Raw genomic sequence first — 20,662 nt, 5'->3', positions numbered from 1 at the left:
AGAATGCAGTGTCCCACTCTGAGGCTGCTCTTCTGAAACCTGCAGATGGCATGAAGTGACTGCCGAAGCATGCAGCTGCTGGAGCAGGACATTTCGGTGTGGCCGGTTCGGCGCGTGCTGCCGTGCCGAACCGGCTCCTGCGCCAAACCGGCTGCGTCAAATTGGCCCGCGCCGCACCGAAATGTCCTGTTGTGCCTCTGCTTGGATTACATGCTATGCATACGCCGACATCTAGTGGTAGTTGCAGAGTATTACATCATTTGTTTTGGAAACTCGTAAAGGGACATCGACTGGGCATATTAGTAATACTATCACTAATGTGATGTCCACTGTACCCATGCTGCTTCAAGTGTCGGTCACTCAGATTGTTTTTTCTGCCATCATAGTCCGTCGCTAGTTTGCAGAGTTCTACTGGCTAACGCCTTTGATTATAAAAAAAATTATATTAGACATTCTTACCTATTTCTTTCAACAATTAGCCCATCGTCTACCACACTAAGACCATTTTCAGCAGCTTTTGATGAACGGATCCTTCATCTATGACGAGGGGAACAACCGTCTCGACAGTGACCTACACGGGCCTTGCACCATTACAGTATGGAGAGTGGGGGTGGGGGGACCGTCAAACACTTTGTCGTCTTTTTAGAGCATGCCTAATCTGACCCCCTCTATTGCCTCTTCGCTGTACTGCCTTTTCCACTAACTATGGGAAATACGCCCTTTAACTTCTGCCCATCTTGCAATGGTAAGTACCCCTGGAAAGACACGTGCAAAGTGTACAATCACGGTTTACTGAGGGATCACCCCGAAAATAACCAAGTCATGCAGGTTCTGTTGTCCTAAAACTTTTAAAGTATGTTGTACCAAGCGCTGGGCTGCACATGCCATTCCGCCGAGGCCTGCATAGACGTGGCAGTGGAATCCAGTGACTGCAGCTTTGGTGTCCTAAGTGACGCAGAGGACGATCTAGGTTCAGGAGGCTCCCATGTGCAAGCCCCAGACCCCATTAATCATGCCAGCGGTCCAGTTATGGAGAAAACACCAGGCGGCAAAAGCACACACCCACCATGACGCACGAAGGACATACCCCACAGTCAAACGCTGATCACATTGTTGACCGTTCATGGCCACGTAGTGTCGAAGGAGAAGTCCTCTAAATCATCTTTGTCCTCTGGGCCATCGCGTCCGCTGCATGACAGTTCTCTGAAACAAACACTGACTAGGCCAGTTTCAGACAATGGGCCTCATTACAAGTTTGCCGGTCTGGTAACAATGGTGCTGGTAAACTACGAGGTCTGCCCATGGGTGCCTTTTCGACCGCCAGGTCTGACCTGACCAGACAATGTCTGATGCACCGGCACATTCACAAATGGTGCTGGTGCATCTGGCCTCCCCATTCCTATTGAGCCCTGTGAGCTCAAATGGGAATGGAGAGCATTTCTTTTCTGGCGCCCGGGAATGGGCAGTTACCGGGTCTGCCAGGGTTATAATACCCCGGTAATTGCCCATTTTCGGGTGCCGAGGGGGGGTGGAAATGACTACCACTGAAGCCGTAATGAAGCACACTGTGCCTAAAATGGCCCTTCTTACATGCGCTGAATGGCACACATAGAAATAAACTTTCAACGCCCCCTTCAGCCGTGTCGAATGCAGGAATTAATCAAGAAGCATGTCCCAATCACGCTCTCAAGGTCCAGCCTCAAAATGTTCAACGGATATTCCTTCCAAACCCTCCACCTCACAGGATAGACCCTATACTCCTGCTACAGACGCCCTACCTGTGATGAGTCGTAAGGAACATACACCCGTTCATGACACATGTCCCAGTTTTTCCACCGTCCACTCAGTGGACCCCTGAAAAATTCGACACGGTCGTGAGAATATCCTGCTTCATGGATTTTATGGACAGTCGCCCTGAAGAGTTCACAAGCCCTCAGGGCTCTGCACCGGGAGACAGAGTAGCGAGGGGTGAACCACATGCCAAAGTGCCACGGCTAGACCCTTCCGAACCTAGCACCTTTACACATTCGTCTTGCCACACAGTTCCAAGATCTCTATATTGTGGACCCCTCATAGTCTCCATATCCATGTTCCCAGGGAGACCAGGGCAACCAGTATAGCCAGGACCAGTATTACATAGCAGACATCTACGTCATTAGTCCCCAGACAATCCGGATCAGCCAGTGGCAGACTCGCCTATAGACAATCGGCTCCAGTACAATGAGCTGCTCTTCAGGCCGCCCAACACTTAAGGAAAGATACTCGGGAGGTCTTACTCAACAAGGATTTTGCAGACGACATTCGGGGAGACAAGTCTGCCACACAATTTATCCCCCTCCTGCAGTCGGTATAAAGGAGTATTCAGCCTTCCTTAACGCCAAACCTCACGAGCGGTCAACCACTGCATTGAGAATGTGTTCATGCCAGCCCCTACCGACCCACTGTATATCAGATGTCTACTAAAACCTGACTCCCTGTCTGTCACCACAACCAGGAAGAGGGCAGGCACACCTCTGGCCTACACTGAAGCCCCACCTGACAAAGAGAGCAAAAAAGATGTATACTTTTGGCAGAAAAGAGGCATCCTCAACTGCCTATCAAACCCGAATTGCCAATAATACCACTTTTCTGGTGAGCTATGGTTGCCATAAGTGGGATGAGCTAGAAAAACAAATTGTGGCCGCTCCAGAGCCACTAAAGTCTTCACCTTTTTAGAAGCCATATCTGAGGGCAAACAAGTGGACAACTGCATTAAAAAAAAAAGAAATGTGGATGCCGCTGACCATGTAGGCTGCATCATAGCCGAAGGCATGTTAAGTAAACGCCATGCCTGGCTGAGGCATTCAGACTCCAAGCTAGAAACGCAGGCCACTTTACTTAATATGCCCATTGAGCAAAATGCCCTGTTTAGCAATGCAGTTTAGAATGCTCTGAAGCATGCCAAAGAGGAGTATGACTCCTTAAAAACACTAGGACAACTGTCCAATAAACCTTTTGTCCAATGATGGTCATTTAATACGAGAAGATTTTTTCGTGGGTAAGGCCCACAACATTTCTCTAACTATGGTCACGGAAACCAATCATCATCGCGGGCTAACTCATCAGGACAGTCTTCCTCCAATTTCTAAAGGCTAAAAAAGGTCCAGGAGCAGAAATAGGGCCTCCTCCACCAGAGGCTCCACTACCCCAACCAATGACACCCCGCTCCGGGTCCCCTATTTTGCCACTCCAGTAGGAGGTTGCATCTCACAATTCACACACGCATGGAAGGGAATCACTTCGAACAAATTGGTGTTATCCACCATGGCGGGCGGATACTGCATAGAGCTTCTGCAGAAGCCACTCAACCATGCGCCAAGACACCAAAAAATGACACCTGAAGAAAGGCGCATGTTACTGGAAGAGGTGCAAACCCTGCTGGACAAAGACTCCATAGAAATAGTCCCAGGTAAACCTGGTTATCTATTCAATGTACTTCCTTGTGCCAAAGAAAGACTTAACAATGAGCCTTGTACTAGACCTGCGCCCGGCGAACACGCATATCAAGCCACAAAAATGTTACATGACAATACTCCAGGAGGTAATTCCTCTTAAAACGGGGGGATTACATGGCAACATTGTATATGAAAGATGCATACTTTCATATTTCAGTATTTCTAGCACACAGAAAAGATCTGTGCTTCCAGATAGTGGGGAAACACTACCAATTCAAGGTGCTCCCCTTTGAGATAGCCTCTGCTCCAAGGTCTTTACAAAGGCACTAGCAGTGGTAGTGGCGCACCTAGGCAGAGGGTCAATACCAGTGTACCCTTATATATAGGGGTGTCACGGTATTTGTTTTATGGCGGTACGATGACCTTCTTGCCAAATGACGGTATATCATGGTTATCACGGTATAGCAGGTGGAGTTAACTAATAACAAATATTTTCTTAAGGTCATAAATTGTCAGATTTATCATCACAAACAAAACTAGGCACCCAGGGCCAGAATTGGGCTTTTCAACATACTTTCCAATGAAATGCCACCTCTTGCTTCCACCAAACACACATGTGAAGAGGAGCGGGGGGGGGGGTGGGGAAGCCCTGCTGCGACTGGCAAAGTGTTGTGAAGTTATTACTTTATGTTATTAATATGGAGGGGGAGACATGCATGCAATACTAGAAGCTATGGAAGCGTGGAGTTGTCACTGCTGCCAGGTTCTAATGATGTCATAGGGCACTAGCTGTATGCTCTGTCCCCAGCATTCTATATTTGTCAGTTGGAGTTGTCCCTTGCCTACATTGGATGTTTCTGATGTGCTGCAGGTCTTTTACCTGTTTACTAAATAAATCCATATCACAAAGACTTACCTGCCTCCACGAGTGCCTTCATAACACAAAGCAAACTTAATAGCTTTTCTTAAGTGGTCATTTAGGCTTTTTGCTCCCCCACTGGCTACTGGTGAAGATGAACATCTTGATAATCTGCATGACACAGATCAATGGATGCTGACTGTAGTATGCGCTTCTGCGCATACACACACGCGGGCACACTCTGTCTTTACGTTACAGCCTTTAGTTTACTTGCGGGCCAAAAGGTGTTCAGTAATCACGGACATGTTACCCGTTGGTATGGCAGCAGGGAATTACCGCAAAGATAAGTGAATTTCGCTGTGTGACTTATTATATGTAAATTCAATGATAGAACCAGGAAAATCCCCCATTGTCATATGTTTAGAAAACATTATCCATTATAAATATATAAACCCCAAAGCCGCCAACCCAAAGTAAATCCTTTTCCTTCTTGGCACTGTATGTATTCTTCCTATTGCTAACATATTGATTTTGTGTCAGGCACGTGTGGTTTACGGAATGGCATTAAAAACTGCTCCAACTGAAACTACTTGTACCAAGAATTTTTTTTTTACATTGCCTTTTTGCTTTTGATGTTCTTCAACTTATTATTAAGTCAATGCTTTTTAGTTAACTTACGAATACGCCGGCAGGATTTTCCAGCTGTAGCAAGGTAGCATTTTGAAACTTGTCTCTGCACATTTTTAGTTGATCCACCAGGAATCCAAGGCAGCTGCAGAATTACTCGTTGATCGCCTTGAATGAAAGAGTGACTAGTAGAAGTGTTAAAATGCACATTTTGAGCAATGGCTTGCTGCTCAGTCACAGGTCATCGCTTTGAAAATTGGCATCGACTTGCATTTTTTTGGAACCACTTGGCATGGGCATCATGACCCCTCGCTGCGACAACAAGTTTGTTTTGACAACTCTTTATCCCATTAAAGGGAGAAAAGTCACTCATGTGCGGTCTGAAAGTTCATGTCATTGTGTTTCTTTTGGCCAAATGTCATAGCCAACACAGACACACCGAAAGGTTGCATAGTGATCTAATAATTATAGCTTGTTTACCATCTGCCTGGTGTATTATGAAGGTCTGATGTCGGAGTCACCACTGACCATGTAATCCTAAAGGGACAGCGTACAGTGGGTGCTGTTGATTTCTTTTTTGATTCTTGCAATACATGTTCATTTACCTTAAAGATAGTGGCAAAAAAATAAAACTTTGAAAATTACAAAGTTAAAATAAATATTGGCACAAATATGGCCTAGACCACCACCCCACCAGAGCCCCATCATTACCGTTTTCCCCAGGTCTGAGTGCATTAGGACCCTTGTGATGCGAGTTCAGAGGGGGGCATGCTTTCATGGGTGGTGTCACAAATTGAGAATAGACCTAAGAAATATTTCACCACCATAGCTCTGGATACTTCAAATTGAATCTAAAATCTGTCCTGCCTGCTTGAGTGCAGTGCCATATGCAGAAGGGGGCTAGGTGAAGGATCAAGCGAAGCAGCAACTCTAGTGCCAATGTGCAAATCTACACAGAGGACAGGGTGGGGGCAGTTTATTTACTAGCAGAAAGCACCGATGGGCCCAGTGTTCACGCAGTTTACAGCAGGGCCGGACTGGGGCATAAAATTGTCTCGGGCACCAACATAAAAGTGGCCCACAGTTGCAAATGGGGAATTCATTCCATTAGGAACACTGTTTGAATAGTACCCAAGGGGGAGATTTTTGATAAAATAAGATTGATGCAAATTGTACATTTAAAATAATATTTATTCAGCAACAGTGGTCAAAACTATTAGCCGCATAGTGAAGTCACTCATCAAACTTGCCCACTTTGGCCAAAAAAGTGCCCCACTTTCACCCAAAAAAAAGGCCCACACAAGGATTTTGCGTTTTTGGTTCGGCTATGGGCCTATTGCCCTATAGGCCAGCCCATGCCTGGTCTACAGAGCTAAAGTTGTTTGTGGACATGCATCGGAAGGGCATCCAGTTCATTCCTCCTTTGAATTCTGGGATGTGTAGTTCCCCATCTTGCAAATTGGTGGGGAAATGACAAATCCCAGAATTCTAAGCTAAAACAGAACTGGATGGCTATCCGATCCATGACCATGTGAAACTTAAGTTCCTTGAATCTAAACCATGAGAGTAATTCGATGTGCATGACTTCACTGGCCGTCCTTTTTTTTTTTTTTTTTTTTTTCTTTTTTTACAATTTGCACCGTCAGAGCAAGAGCTGTTCCAATGTGTGTTTTCTCAGTGCAGTCGGATCTTAACCTACTGAACTAATGGCACATGATGGCCGGGCCAGGCTGAATTGATACATTTCTGCTTCCTGCTGGCTGAGTGGTTCTAAGCAAAGTGCTCCTGGCTCCACTGTTTTATTACGTTTGTTTACATACGAACAAAGGGTAAAATAAAATGATCACTTTCAGTTGAGGCCCTCAGCTCACCCTCGTGATGTCCCTGTGGTCTTGCTAATTGCAAATTGAAAATCGGGACAATCACCATAGAAGATCTGACCTGTAGCACGGAGCAGCATGACTGTGTGAAAACATTTTAAATCTGTATGCTGCCTTTAAATTTAATGATGCCTGAAACAAAATATTTTTTTTCTAGTTTGCCCATGAAATCCAGGTCTGGGCGAGCCTATGAATTGGAGTCTCATGTATGCGTATAGAGCAGTCAGCTCATCGTTACCAGCTTTGCCTGGGGAACACAAATGTTCAGGCACTGGGCAGCTTTCAACACAATTTGCGCAAAGTCAGCTGATCTTTGACCCGACTCTACTTATCAGAGAAAGAGCGGTCTCAGCAGCAAAGCTGAATTTACTAATATGGCCTCACTTTCCCTATGCCCTTGACTGCCAAACAAGGACCCCTTGGCAGACGGCACATCCAACAGTGCAAGACCAAGACTGCGCAGCACTTGCTTACTGCAGCCTTTCCAAATCAGATTGAAAAGTACACTTAACGGTATACCGGTATAAACAATTTGACGGTTATCATTGTTTAATTAAGCTGTTCACGGTATCTTTAACAGTATACCGTTATACAGTTACATATATAGACAATAACCGGAGAGACTCCTCAAATATGTACATACAACACCCAAAGAACTTTTAACCTACTATTTCAATTGGGATTTTCTTTCTGTGAGCAAAGATAGTCTTGTACCCAGTCAAGTAAAACAATTCCGGCAGCAATCACAAGGACACAAGATGAGTTATTCTTCCCCCTCAAACGAGAGAGTACAAAACATACTTTTGCAAGTACCTCACTATCTAGCCGGTCGCCAGAAACTGTACACGAGGCAATGCCCTGCTTGGGATGATGGCCTTATGCATTTACCTAGTTTTGACACTCATGTCTATGCCCAATGCAAGAGTGGTTAGCAAAACAATGGTCTCAGGCAAGTGGTAAGTGGGACAATTTAGTGGTTGTTTCGCTAACCCTAGTATAAGCGCTTTGCTGGTGGTCCAAGGGACAACCTGCTAAAAGGAAAACCCTTTTGCAATCCACCAGTTCAAGCGATATGAACTACAGACCCCACACTCTCTGGATGGGGAGCACATTACCTTCATCTCTCGGCCAGTGGACGGAGACTACAGCCCAAAACCACATAAACATTCTAGAACCTCTAGCAGTTCTCAAGGCAGGGCAAGCTTTAGTAGGTCAAAAAGTGCAAGTTCTCAAAGACCCTCCCTGCTTGTTTATGTAAAACAATGCAGTGGTGCGAACACACCAAGTCTGTCCAGGATATCCCCAACAATTTGGAAGTGGGCACTCGAGCGGAAGATGTTTTTAGTCTCTCAGTACGTTCCAGGGGAACTCAGTGCTCTAGCAGATATCCTGAGCAGAAGTCATCTACCCGAATGGCAAATCCACAAAGACATATTAGATTAAATATTCTCCCTGTGGGGTCATAATCCTATAGATTTGTTTGCAAAAAAACCTAAACACCCAATGCCCAGACTTTGCATCCAGGTTTCCCCAACTAGGGTCCCAGGGGACCGCCCTGTAGATGAACTGGTCAGGGAAATTTGCTTACACTTTTCCACCAACACCACTCCTGAGCAGAATAGTGCACAAGATGCACCAGGATCAAACAACTCTAATCCTGGTTGCTCCTATATGGGCGAGACAACCTTGGTTTCCACATCTGTTCAAACTGACGATGTGCAACCCTATCAAGCTCCTGTGACCTAACAACATGCTAAAACAACGGGGCATTGCTCCATCCTCGTCCTCAAATCTATGAACTTTGCAGCCTGGCTCCTGAAGTCCGAGTTCGGTCATCTAAATCTTCCACAATGGTATATGGATATCCTAAAGGAGGCACGGAAACCCAACACCAGACACTGCTACGGTTTTTAAAAAATGGAAAAAGTTTGTGATATCATGCCGGTCCGGTCACAAACCATAAATCTAATTGAATGTTCTCCAGCCAACATACTCCGGCCTAGTATTTAACTCCATCAAGATACGCCTAATGGCTCTGTCAGCTTGCACCACAGGAACATTACGAAGCATCCTCCACAAATGTTTTCTTCTGACCTAAGGTACTGTGGGGGAAAAGGTATTGCTTACCTGATTCCACAATCCACAAAGTCGCTCCAGAGCATTGGACTGCGTGTAGAGGTGTCCAGGGCAACCCCCTCTTACCTCCGATCCAAACGCTGCTTGTGTCCCTTTTTAGCAAATCCTTTAACAGGGTCTCCAATGTTGGGTAGGCCTTCTTGTATCTTCCTTCCTAGAGACTAGAAAGTATCCACAGGAACTTTTGATTTCTACTGCTTTGCAAGACTTTAAGCCGATACGAATTGCCTTTTAGCTAGGATTGCGTTTTGGACTTTGAAAGACTTGCTGTGCCGCAAAACTGCCTCTAGAACTTGACTAACCAACTGTTTTCATTCTCATGAATCATTGTGTTTGCACAATTGTGCATTACTTTGACAATTCTTTCAGTAATACTGCACACTCACAAACTACTGTAAAAATTGTATGCATTCAGCAACCACCAACTAAGAAGTGACCCTTTGAAAGTTTTAAAAAGTATACCTATGTGTGTTAGGTTATTGTGCGAAGTAATTAACAGCAATTCCTTAATATACATTTATGTATGTGTTTCTTTGATTTGCATTACTGACTGGGTTCAGTGTACTTACCTACAGCTCAAACCTTCCTCTTAAGATAAGCCTGACTGCTCTGCCACTCTACCAAGGTCTCGGAGTAGTACAGACTGATAAGAGTTGGGAGGGGTAGGGGGGTCTACCAACCACTGAGATAGCTCCCTAACGTCTTACCTCCAAGTGGTACTTGAGGAAAAGTCGCCTAACACTTACTTACCTTGAAATACAGTGTGTCTTTCTTAAAGTGTACCATCGGGTTATGCTTTCCCTGAACTGCTTTAGATTACTTTTAAAATACTCGTACGGTTCCTTCTTGCCTTAGAACTGTAGACAATATTTTACTTACTGACCTTGAATAGCTGCTGCTCTTCTGAAACTGTAAGGTTGCTGAGTTAATTCAAATAAGTACTTACTTGCCTGACTGAAGTCACTCAGTGTGTGGTTAGAAGAATGCATGGTAAATTACTTACCTGTTGGGCTGTGCTTTCCTGATTTGCTTCTGGGCAGTTCTAAAATAGATTACTGTATCCATGCCTATCCTTGAGAAGCTTCGGGCCTCTAATATACAAGTTAAGTTACTCCCACTGAACTATGTTTTAAAAGTAACTGGTGTGGTAACTGTAGTCATTCTTGATAGTAGATAGTTATCCATGTTTCAAGATATCCTTGTAACAGTGCTGGTCTAATCAAGTGTTTCTATAATTGAATTCCACTGTATATTATGACCATTAGTGCCTGCTGCCCTTGAATAACTTAGTGTATTCTGAAAGTATATCTAACCTGATTTTATTCCCCAGGAATAGCTTAATTCTAATTGTGTTATAGGTTTGACTCACCCTGACTGCTTTTTTAATCTAAGGTGATACTTTAGCTAGTAAAACAGAAGTATTGAGTTGGTTTTTATGTGTGTCAATAACTTATGTGAATAGTACTTCCTTTCCCAAGATTTATCTGGTCATACTGCATTTAAAATCATTATGTTCACAATGCTTAGTGTATCAGTGTTACTTTGAACAATATGTATGCTACAATTTCCTGGTACTGACCTACAGTTCTTTCCCTCCTAAAATGAGCATGGCTGCTCTGTCCCCAACTCGGGTGGCACTGACTTCTACTAAGAGTTGGAGATGCTGTGTTGCCTAAGTTGTATGGTTTTATGAAGCCCTTAGTTGGACTTTAGAAAAACTGTCATCAGTGTGTTTTTTTTTGTCTAATGATTATTGTTCAGTACATTTTATGTATTTACAATTGAATGTACCTTTTGATAATGCTTATATGTAAAGTATGACACTTGAATGCTATGTATATTTTGTTGTAGATTTATTTTTGTAAAATCTGTTTTTTAATTGCTAGTTTTGGGAGGCTTTATGCATGCGTATATTTTTATTTTAAGTAAAATATTATTTTGTACAGTTGTTTTTGTGTGATTGTTGTTTTATGGAAATATTGTATAGTTTGAAGTGTGTGGGATTTAAGGGAGTGCATGGGAGTTAAGGGTACGTTTCCTGTAAGCAAAATAACAATTTGATTAGCAGGAGCTAAAAGCAGCTCCTTAGTATCTGGCATTACCCAGTAGGCAGGAGCTATTCTAAAGCGTGCTGCACATTTAACTCACACATGAGACGCAAACTATAGTTTGTCAATTATATGACCCATTGTGCTTTAATTGTCTTCTGGATGTGTCCTAATACTCGTTTATACACATTCATTGGGACACAGGGTTAATGTTGTATGGATATACTAGTGTGAAAACGTGTGTGTGGGGGGAACTGCATCAGACAAATCTACATCATTGCCTTATGTATTTCCTAAGGCAACACCTTATTTCCTAAGGCAACCGCTCCCTCTAGCAGTGACAACAGGCGAAGCAGGCAGTGCGTACTGTGCATGACTGCATCAGACAAACATACATCTGGACTTGTGTATGATTTCTATGGCCCCAGTTGGTCTGTGAAGCAAGTGGCTCCTGGTGGCAGTTTGCATCAAGGCAGCCAGGCTCTCCTGGGACACCATTTATGCCCAGTAAACAAAAATGCCATGCCCAGTAGGAAATTACTTGACTGGCTGCCTCTAGCCTTCTAATGAAACCTATCTTTTTTCAATTCAACAGGGTTTATTTACTGGCCATCTATGATGCCCAGTAAAAGTGCCACTATTGCCTTGCCATTTAACCCCTCCAGCTGGCCCACCAAAATCTGCTCCCCAGACCAGCACAAACCCATTAATTCCCACAACATTCACTGGCTCATTCACTTGGTCACACGTGCACCCACACATCATGCGCGCACTCATGCACGCACATGACCTAATTCCAAGTCTTTTTTTTTTCTTTTCTTTAAAAAAAAAAGAAAAGTACCTGCATGCCGTCACTGTCGGGACCCTGCTCTGCTGCAGCATCTCCACGAAAGCCCTCTGGCTGCCACATGAGCAGGCAGCAAAGCGTGCTTCCTGCACATGTGCGTTTGTGCTGGACCACTTCCGACTCGCCGCCTGATTTGATTTTATGTGCATGGCGATGCAGTAGCATTTTTGTGCTCTACTTGTGTTCTTATGACTCATAAGATAGGAGTATCCCTTACTCTTCCAGAGAGTGTATTCTTAGTCATGGGGCTGGGCTTGTGGGGGCTTTTTTGGTTGTTAATATGGTTCCGTTGCTTCCATTAATGGAATTGGAGGTTTTCTGTTTTCCTGGAAACCCTAAAGGGTCACATGACTAGCCCTTTTCCCTTGATTTGTTTAAGAGGAGGTGGCTGTCTTTGGCCAGTGTATGTGTCCCACGACTGGGGCTTTTAGCCAACCTGAAACCAATTCTGACTGACCTATGCCAATGCTAGTCTGGGATAGTGTAGATTCACTCCTTTTGTTTAAGAGCCCTTCCTATGTGTATGGGGGTGCTTGGAGGGATGGTTGGCCATTGGCTAACAAACCCTCTATTTCAATGATGCTTGGTGTTATTGGGTGCTTTGACTTGCTGCCTCCCAAGGGATATTAAGAACATACCCTCTTACCTTGTGAACAACGGGAACTCTGAATCTGCCCTATAGAAGGCCTTTTTGATAAAGGGCAGAGTGAATCTTTGTGCTAGCATCCTTTTGAAATTCTTAGGAATCTAATCGCAAAGCTGTGCCCCTTTAGGATGACCAGAAGAAACCCACAACAGCATTCCTTTCTCATCCAGTGGGGACAACTGCTCTTGCTTCACTGCCTCATCTCCCTGTAGCTCCTGACTGTGCCTGCTTGGCTGTGCCGGACCCATTAGTGAGTGCCTCTTTGCTGCCAGGACTCCGACTGAACTGGCCACTGAATTCTCAACCCAGCACATCAGGCAGGCATCCTAGACCATTATCTCTCCCCTGGGAAGCTCCAGAGGCCTATGCTGCCTCTGTTCCTGCATCTGCACAAACAAACTCTCCTTCCTAGTTCCCCTTTGTGACCGTCTCTTCTCGGGTTTTAGTTTTTCAACATTTCTTTGTTCTTTCTTTTCCCTTGGGTCTCTGAGCCCAACCCAGCCTTTAATGCAGAATCCTACATCTGAGGATAATGTGGGAATTCTGCATGCTTTCTGCTTCTGTGCAATCAGCCCCTGGCCTGGGAATAACAGTACCCAGAATAGTTGCTCTTCCCAAGTGTCTTGCAGGTCCTCCTGCAACAGTATCTTTGCTGGATCCTTTAGTCCTTGTACAACACACACAGCAACCACCCCAGGAAACTGCTGGTTAATATTACATCCTACCTGGATGATTTGGAGACTCTGTAGCACAAATTTACAACTGCTCTACAATTTGTAGGAGATGCAAGATGGAAAGAAATGGAAAACCGGCCCTCTCCTGCATCAACCTCGAGAATAAGATACTGACGCAAATTAAACTGACCCAAAGTCCCTGTGGTTCAGCAATTGGCCAAAAACTCAGCTCTTCAAGCAACACGTATGTTGGGGTAGATTTCTCTTCTTGGTGAAATCTCCACTCCATCAAGTACCCAGCACTTTTTTGGGACACCTGGATTTTTGATAAATTCTCCTGAGTGGAAACGTTTTTCGACACTCTCCCCTTCTTTTACTCTGTACGGAACCTTTTTGGCCCCCTTTTGGGATTTCTTTTTTGGAGTTATGCTTTCATCTGATATTTTATTTTAGGTATGTACCTTTTTGTGAAACACATGCTAGCCTCTGTGCAATGTTGTCAGAAGCTCCTAAAGCTTCTCCCTCGGGTTTTTTCTTTCCCCGACTACCTCTTGCAGTTACCTGGGTAGGGGGGGGATACTTTATTTTATTTTTTATCCTACCTGTGTTTTATTGTGCAAGTCAGCCCACACCACCTTATGTGGAGTGCCGAGGGGATTACAGTTTATCCCTTTTCTCGCCTCTCCAGTAACACTTTGTTATTGTGACAAGCCCATCATTTCAGGCTGGTGGCGGTGCACCTTTTTTACTCAACTTTTTTCTGTACTTTCCATTGCAGGCTGTCTTCACAGCTGCGATAAAGGTACATAAGACGGCACGCCATACCTAAAAATGGAGGCCTTGTTTCTTAAGCCCTGAACAAGATGGCTTGTCCTTTCTGATCTTTTCTTCTATGGTTCTGGGTACGGGTGGGGGGAGGTTCCTTTGTCTTCACTGGGCTTCTCATAGAATGCTTGTAATGGTTCCCTGAGTGCCTGTCAGGACAGGAATTGGGGGAAGGTCAACCGAAACATCCCTACTTCTCACCCTGCAGTGTGCCTGGCTGAAACCAGTTCAGACTAGGAGACTGGCTATCCCCATTGGACAGCTAGCCCAAACTTTGAATGGTGCATGGGGCATGAATTCTGGACTCAGCCAGTATTCCTGCATCTCACCTGAATACATTCTGAGGTCCTGGAGCAGAAACGGCGTGTCTACGGCTGGAACAAGAAAAGTCTGATTGAGACGGTCATCATCATCACTTCCAATGACCGCCAGAGTCTGAGTCCCAGCTGCTGTCCAGACTTCCTCACTCCAAGTGACGGGGAAGACCTGAATAAGGGGGCTTCCTCCCATAGACTGGTGGGCCTAATCGCACCTGCTGCAATTTGCTAAATCTCCTGAAGAGTTACAACCTGTGCATTGTCTCCAGACGCACGGTTTCACCTGAAACTTCGAAGTCATCCTTCCAAGTCTGCAACAACCTGAATTGGCTCTATTGAGTGTTCTCCCCAGAGGCGAGCACCGAGAAACTAAGTAGAGTGGACCGCTGCAACAACAGTCTGTCCACTAAGCCTGCAGAAGATGCCAACAAGCCATCACCCTGAAAATTTGTTGCTGGGTGTTACTCTGTACGAGTAATGTCGCAAGATCCACCAACCAGGGCCGAAGAACAGGAGACTGTCTGCTGTTGCCTCACCGCTGGAACCTTCCTGCAGTAATACCTTCATTCAAAGGTACTGTTCACCCCTGGTTTACCCAATTTAGCATGCTTGTGTGATCCTGTGACTGGGGGGGGCTGCAGATAGTCTCAGGTCTCCATATAGCAACATTGGGGGTGACAACCCGTTGTACTCTTAGCAGTAAAACCACCTGCCCTTGGACACTGGTCATTGGGCCATCTGTTTAGGGGGGGGTCATCCTAATCTCCCTGAGTCTACTTGCAACCACCAGATGTACTTACCTGCCTTTTCTTGGCCAACCCCTAACACCCCACACCGCCCGCCACTGGTGGCCCAGTGGTCCATTACAACTTTGTGAGATTCACACTATATAGTGTTTGTCTATTAAGACATGATTGGGTTGAAGTTATAAAATGTTATTAGAAGCTTGGAAAGTTTGCATATATGTTTCGGATTGGTTTACTACTATGGGATTTTGTTACTTTAAAAGCTACTCTAAAGTGATTATCTGTGGCTTACCGTTGACAGTAATACAAGTCCTCTTGTACTGTATAGGTTTGATTAATAGTACTTATTTGAACATAGAACTGTAATAGATTGCTTTGGAGTCTGTCTATTTTTATATAACTTGTAGGTGTTTTCTTGAACCAAGGTCTGCACTGAGGTCTGTGTACCGAACTGCTGCCCTCATTAGAGAAAGCCTGCCTGCTCACCACTCTACCATACCTTGGGTAGCTCAGGCTGATCCTAAGAGGTGTAAGCCTGTGCACCCAAGGTGGGCTTTCCGAAGTTCTGTCCCAGACAGTGACTTTTATAAACCCCCCACCGCAATAACCTATGATATGGCATTTATAACGCGCCTATACACAAGTGTTTCAAGGCGCGAGAAACCTAGTTTCTGGTTTCCCCTGGTAACCTCTAGCCTGCACCTCCTTCCCACATCTCTTGCAGGTGTCTGCTTTATTCCCCCTCTTCTGTTCAGTGCTTAGTTGATAGCTAGATTTGCTCTGTGTAAATCAATAAATGGTGACTTTAAGCAATATGTGCACAACATCATTGAGGCTTTCCTTTTTCAGCATTTATTTTTCTGTTACTTTTTAAATTGTAGGCTGCTATTGCTAAACATCCTTTTGCATTAAGAACAATCAAGACTGCAGCACTTTAAATAGATGCATGTTTCTTTGCTTGATCTCAGCATTTGCTTCAATTTGTATGTAGTACAAATGTGGAGGTTTTAAGGATCTGGTGCCATTTTGTTTCCTACCAGATTGCACAGAAGCTCAAGTTGGGATGTAATGATGTGAAGAATGTAATCATCTGGGGCAATCACTCCTCCACACAGTATCCAGACGTCACCCATGCAAAGGTGAAGGTGCATGGAAAGGAACTGGGAGTCTATGAAGCCATTAAGGATGATTGCTATCTCAAGGGTGAATTCATCACGGTGAGAATACAATTGACCTGTGTAGGCCAACAATGCTTAATGGCTGAAATGTTCTCCTATTGAGTACTCGTTCTGGAAAATGATTAGACCTGGGACCCATTTCTGCAATTCGTCAGCTGTAAGATGCGATCTTCCAAAGCTTGTGACCGGGCCTTGCCACTCAGTTGCTCTGGCCCACTACTAGGTTTCATGTCTTCCAGGGAACTACTTAAGGAATGTTGGTCACTTGACCAGGCCCTGCCCCTCAATTTCTCCACCCACTATCTATTTAACCAGTCCTCCTTAGGCATTCTCATTGCTCGTGTCCTCGGCAAAGGACTTATTTAGACCAGGACCTCACCAGTTTGTGCCGGGTAGGTCTAGGGGCCAGCCCCGTTCAACAGACCAACTCACAGAAGTTACGCTTTCATTGTTGACCTCTTCAACATACTCTCCTCTACCAAATTAGCACACACTGTCTTAGATTTTAACATTGCAGAGTCACACACCAACAACCACACTCGTAGCATGCTTTTCGCTCTGACTGGATCCATGCACCTGAAGCAAATTTTGCTCCCCCCACAACAAAGGGAACACCCAACACTTAGTCTTTACACCATCCTGGCTCCAATCACCTGCACACACTATCTTACTCAACTGGTCTGACCATGCCGCCATCCCATTGTCGACCACCCACTCAACCACAGCCCACAAAGGTCTGGCTAAACGCCCCCTCAATCAGCACTGCACATTCCAAACCTTTCTGGTCAATGAACTGGAAGCAATCTTCAGACTATATTCATGCCCCACCATCCTACGCCACAGGGAATGTCTCTGTTCTAGAATTATTCAAATCCGCAAAAACATTTAGACGCACATGCTCCCGTATAAACTGCCCATGCTAAGACCAAATAACCCGTCCACGCCCCCCTCACACCCCTCTACACTGCTGAGCTCGCTGCCAACAAACACTGACTAGAGAAACAGTAACGCAAACATCTTGATCCTGGTGATCTCCGCACCCTCAACCGAATATAAGGTCAGACTTCAGCCGGGCAAAAGAGACCAAGACTTACCGTCTCCTTCATTCACACTTCCATAGTGTGCTCTTCCCGTCCAATGACATGGGACACTGTATTTTCAAGATGTTGGTCGCATGCACAAATTACTAATCCACATCCCAGGTCATTCACAAATATTATTCTTCAGCGAATTTTCAACTATGTATGTGATTTCATGACATCATGGATTGTTATGTAAAGTAACCCTTGAACTATTGCACAAAAAAGTAAAAAGCTTACAATACAAAGTCAAATGAAAAATTAAAAATTTGTTTTATGTACTGTTTGAGTTATGTGTTTAGCATCAGCAAGTATGTTGTGTTTAATGGTTGCCCAGAATGACGTGCTCCCATTAGGGTCAACACAAATCAGTGTACATCTAATTTCCTTTGTACACCCCTTAGATTCACAGAGGGTAGGACAACCCCCTTGTAACAGCCTCGGCAGCCTCCGCAGCCTCAACGCTCTCTGCTCCAACTGTAGCTTTCTAATTACTACTTCACCACTGTCGTGGCAGTGGGCAGCCTCAAACGTGAGCAAAACCCTCTTTTAAGTAGTAAAGCATTGTACCCGACCCCTGAGGTGGCAGAGGTTCTGGAGAAAACAAAATGCTAAGGTATAAACTTTTTTTATTGAAAAAATAGATAATATCAGACAAGTCGAATGCAGCTCCCACAGCATTAGCCCCCTCTTCACTCCTGGACGCACTCTGGACCAAATGCTCTGCTCTGCTCTCTCCCCCAGACCTAAAAACAATTCCCATCTCAAACCTACTTTCTTCTCTATCATTATTCTATTCTTCAGCATTACACAAGTTATAGGCTCAGCACGCAATGCACGACTGGGCATCATTAATGCCTCCCTTACAGAATGTTAATTCCCGGACACTCTCAAGACTGGTCTTGTGTAATCTCTTTTGAAAAAAAGGCTCCAGACCATACGACCTGGCCAACTACCGCCCCATTGCATACCTCCGTTGAGTGGCAAAATCGTTTTCAAAGATTGTGGCTACAAAGCTACAGAATCAAATGACACCTCCTTAATGACCATCAATCAAGGTTCCGCCCCAAGTGTAGCATTGTGACAATCCCCATCCAAATTCTGGTTAAGGCCCTGCAAATCATCATCCTTGACTTCTTGATTGCATTTAACATTGTCAACCACTGCATCCTCCTCGCTGACCGGATTGGATTCTCTGGCACTGTCCTAAATTGGTTTACCTTCTACCTCTCGGACAGACAACAGGCTGTCCAGATGAACAAATCGCATTCTTAACAACTCCCAGTCTTCTGCGAGTCCACCCTCACTGATCCTTTTTAACCTTTACATAGGGCCTCTGTGCACAATCCTCAAAGATCCCTATTTAGCATTCCACCAATACGCGGACGATACCCACAGGACATGGATAGTTTCCGGGAGTACTTAGCCATCATCCAGTCCTGGATGTTGACTAGCTACCTGAAATTTAAGCCATTCAAGACTGACTGTGTCCATCTTCTTTTGCATGTTTTGTATTTCCTTCTCTTCCCCTCTCGCCCCTTCCAACCTGCTAAACAACCACTTGCCCACCATTGGCTCAATAGTATGCGCCGAAAATAATTAGTCCCACAACTCTGATTTTATCAGAATCCTTCTGCTTCACAGCAGCCTGTCGTTTCAGAAACAGCCAGCAAGGCCCAAACAGCCTCGCACCAAATCTCCACCTTTCATACTTCCGGGCCATTGTACATGCCCTTTACGTCTCATACATTGATGGGGAAATGCCCTCCTGGGCTCTCTTCTGTGGTTATTTTGGCTCCCCTAAAAGCAGTGCTCCATGCAGCAGCATTTCTTATTATGGGTTCACTAAAATATGACCACCCCCTCCTACGCTAACTACATTGACTTCCCGTCTTGCCGGGATACTCTTCACGACTGCATGCATCATTTTCAAAGTCTTCAGCAGTACACCATTGTATCTGGCGGTTCAGCTCCACATACCTGTTGGCACAGGATCCTCGTGCCGCATATCAACCAAGTGGCTCGAATCCCAACTTACCCACAAAGAGGACCCACAAACAACCCTTCTCTTGTCATGCACCACGCTTTGGAACTCTCTCCTGGTATCGGCTCAGAAGACACCCACAATTTTCCAATTTCGCAAATCTTTCAAAATTTGATTTTTCACCATCTAACCAAGAAGTAATCCCATTGGACGCACAGTCTGCAACTCTCAGTACTGCAGTACTGTTAAAAGATGCCAGCCCACCTGCTGGCTACCCGCACAAGTTAAGTCTGCACTTTAAACCATAAAATAAATAATACAAAAATAAATGGCTGTTCTAATCAAATCTTTACTGACCTTATTCTCTATGCTGCCCGGCTGTACAGTTCTAATAATTCTTGGGATTCTGGATCTGGTATTCTTCTCTACGCCTGGGCTTATGCTTTCTGGTATCAGCAGAGTGTTGTGGTATGATCACTTTTTAGTTTCGTTCCACTTAACTGATGCACTGATTGCCACATCCTGACAGCCCCTGTTAGCGCTTAAAAGGAACTGGCGATCTGTGAGTTTAACAGACAGGACAGCTATGATCAAATCTAAGTCCTTGCCTAATCAACTTATGGATTTTGATATTTATGTAATACCCTGTTGCTAACGGTAAATTAACTTGCGCCCATTAAACCTACGCCTCTTCGGTAGCGCCCTCCGCAACTGTGGTTTTTTGAGGACTCTGAAACTTGAACTACGGCAGGCGGAGCGCAATTGGTGTAAAACCTATGAATCTGCTCTGAAGGTGCGATTTGCTGCCCTACCTAAAAAATTGCTATATTGCCATTACACTGCCTAAACAGAATTCTTTTTAGGCCCAAAGTAACCTCAGCTCTCAGTAGTTCTAAAGAGCTTTTCTCTGTGGTTAAATCCTTCTCTTCCTCATCACGTTTTCTTCCTACTATTCCATCCTCCCAGCTAAGCGGCGATGCTATGGCGAATTTATTTTCTTACATATATTGAAAATATTCGTCAAATTCTGTTGGATCAAAGTGTTACTCCTGCAACCCTGTGGGAGGCTGACGCGGTCTAGTACTGACTGGTCTAAATTCCCAGCTTTTTCAGAAGATGCTGTTCCTTAAGCCGCCTTAGAGCTGAAGTGTCCCGTCCCCCTCTGACTCTATTCCTATCAGAATTTTGATAAATATTTTACCTGGTTTGGTTCAATTTATTACTCAAGCTGTTAACGTGTCCTGTCAATCGGGGGTTATCCCTGATTTGCTTAAGCAGGCCATGGTGATCCTGCTTTAAAAAAAAAAAAAAAAACCTACCTTGGATGAATCTGACCTGTCTAGTTTTCGCCCAATCTGTTTTCTTCTGCTTTGAAGCTTCTA

At 44.7% G+C, this 20,662-nt stretch overlaps 1 protein-coding gene across 1 annotated transcript in view; it reads left to right on the top strand.

The window, feature by feature from the left end:
- The window catches only part of MDH1 (malate dehydrogenase 1), a 237,330-nt gene that overhangs the window by 140,683 nt on the left and 75,985 nt on the right, over positions 1-20,662 (top strand). The window contains exon 6 of the mRNA XM_069608193.1: positions 16,080-16,256. Within this exon, the coding sequence (XP_069464294.1) occupies positions 16,080-16,256 (177 nt within the window). The remainder of the gene's footprint in view (positions 1-16,079; positions 16,257-20,662) is intronic.

Source organism: Ambystoma mexicanum, chromosome 4q (genome assembly GCF_040938575.1).
Source record: "Ambystoma mexicanum isolate Mex_15411 chromosome 4q, UKY_AmexF1_1, whole genome shotgun sequence".
Lineage (NCBI taxonomy): Eukaryota > Metazoa > Chordata > Amphibia > Caudata > Ambystomatidae > Ambystoma > Ambystoma mexicanum.
This window is presented reverse-complemented; position numbering and strand designations above follow the sequence as displayed.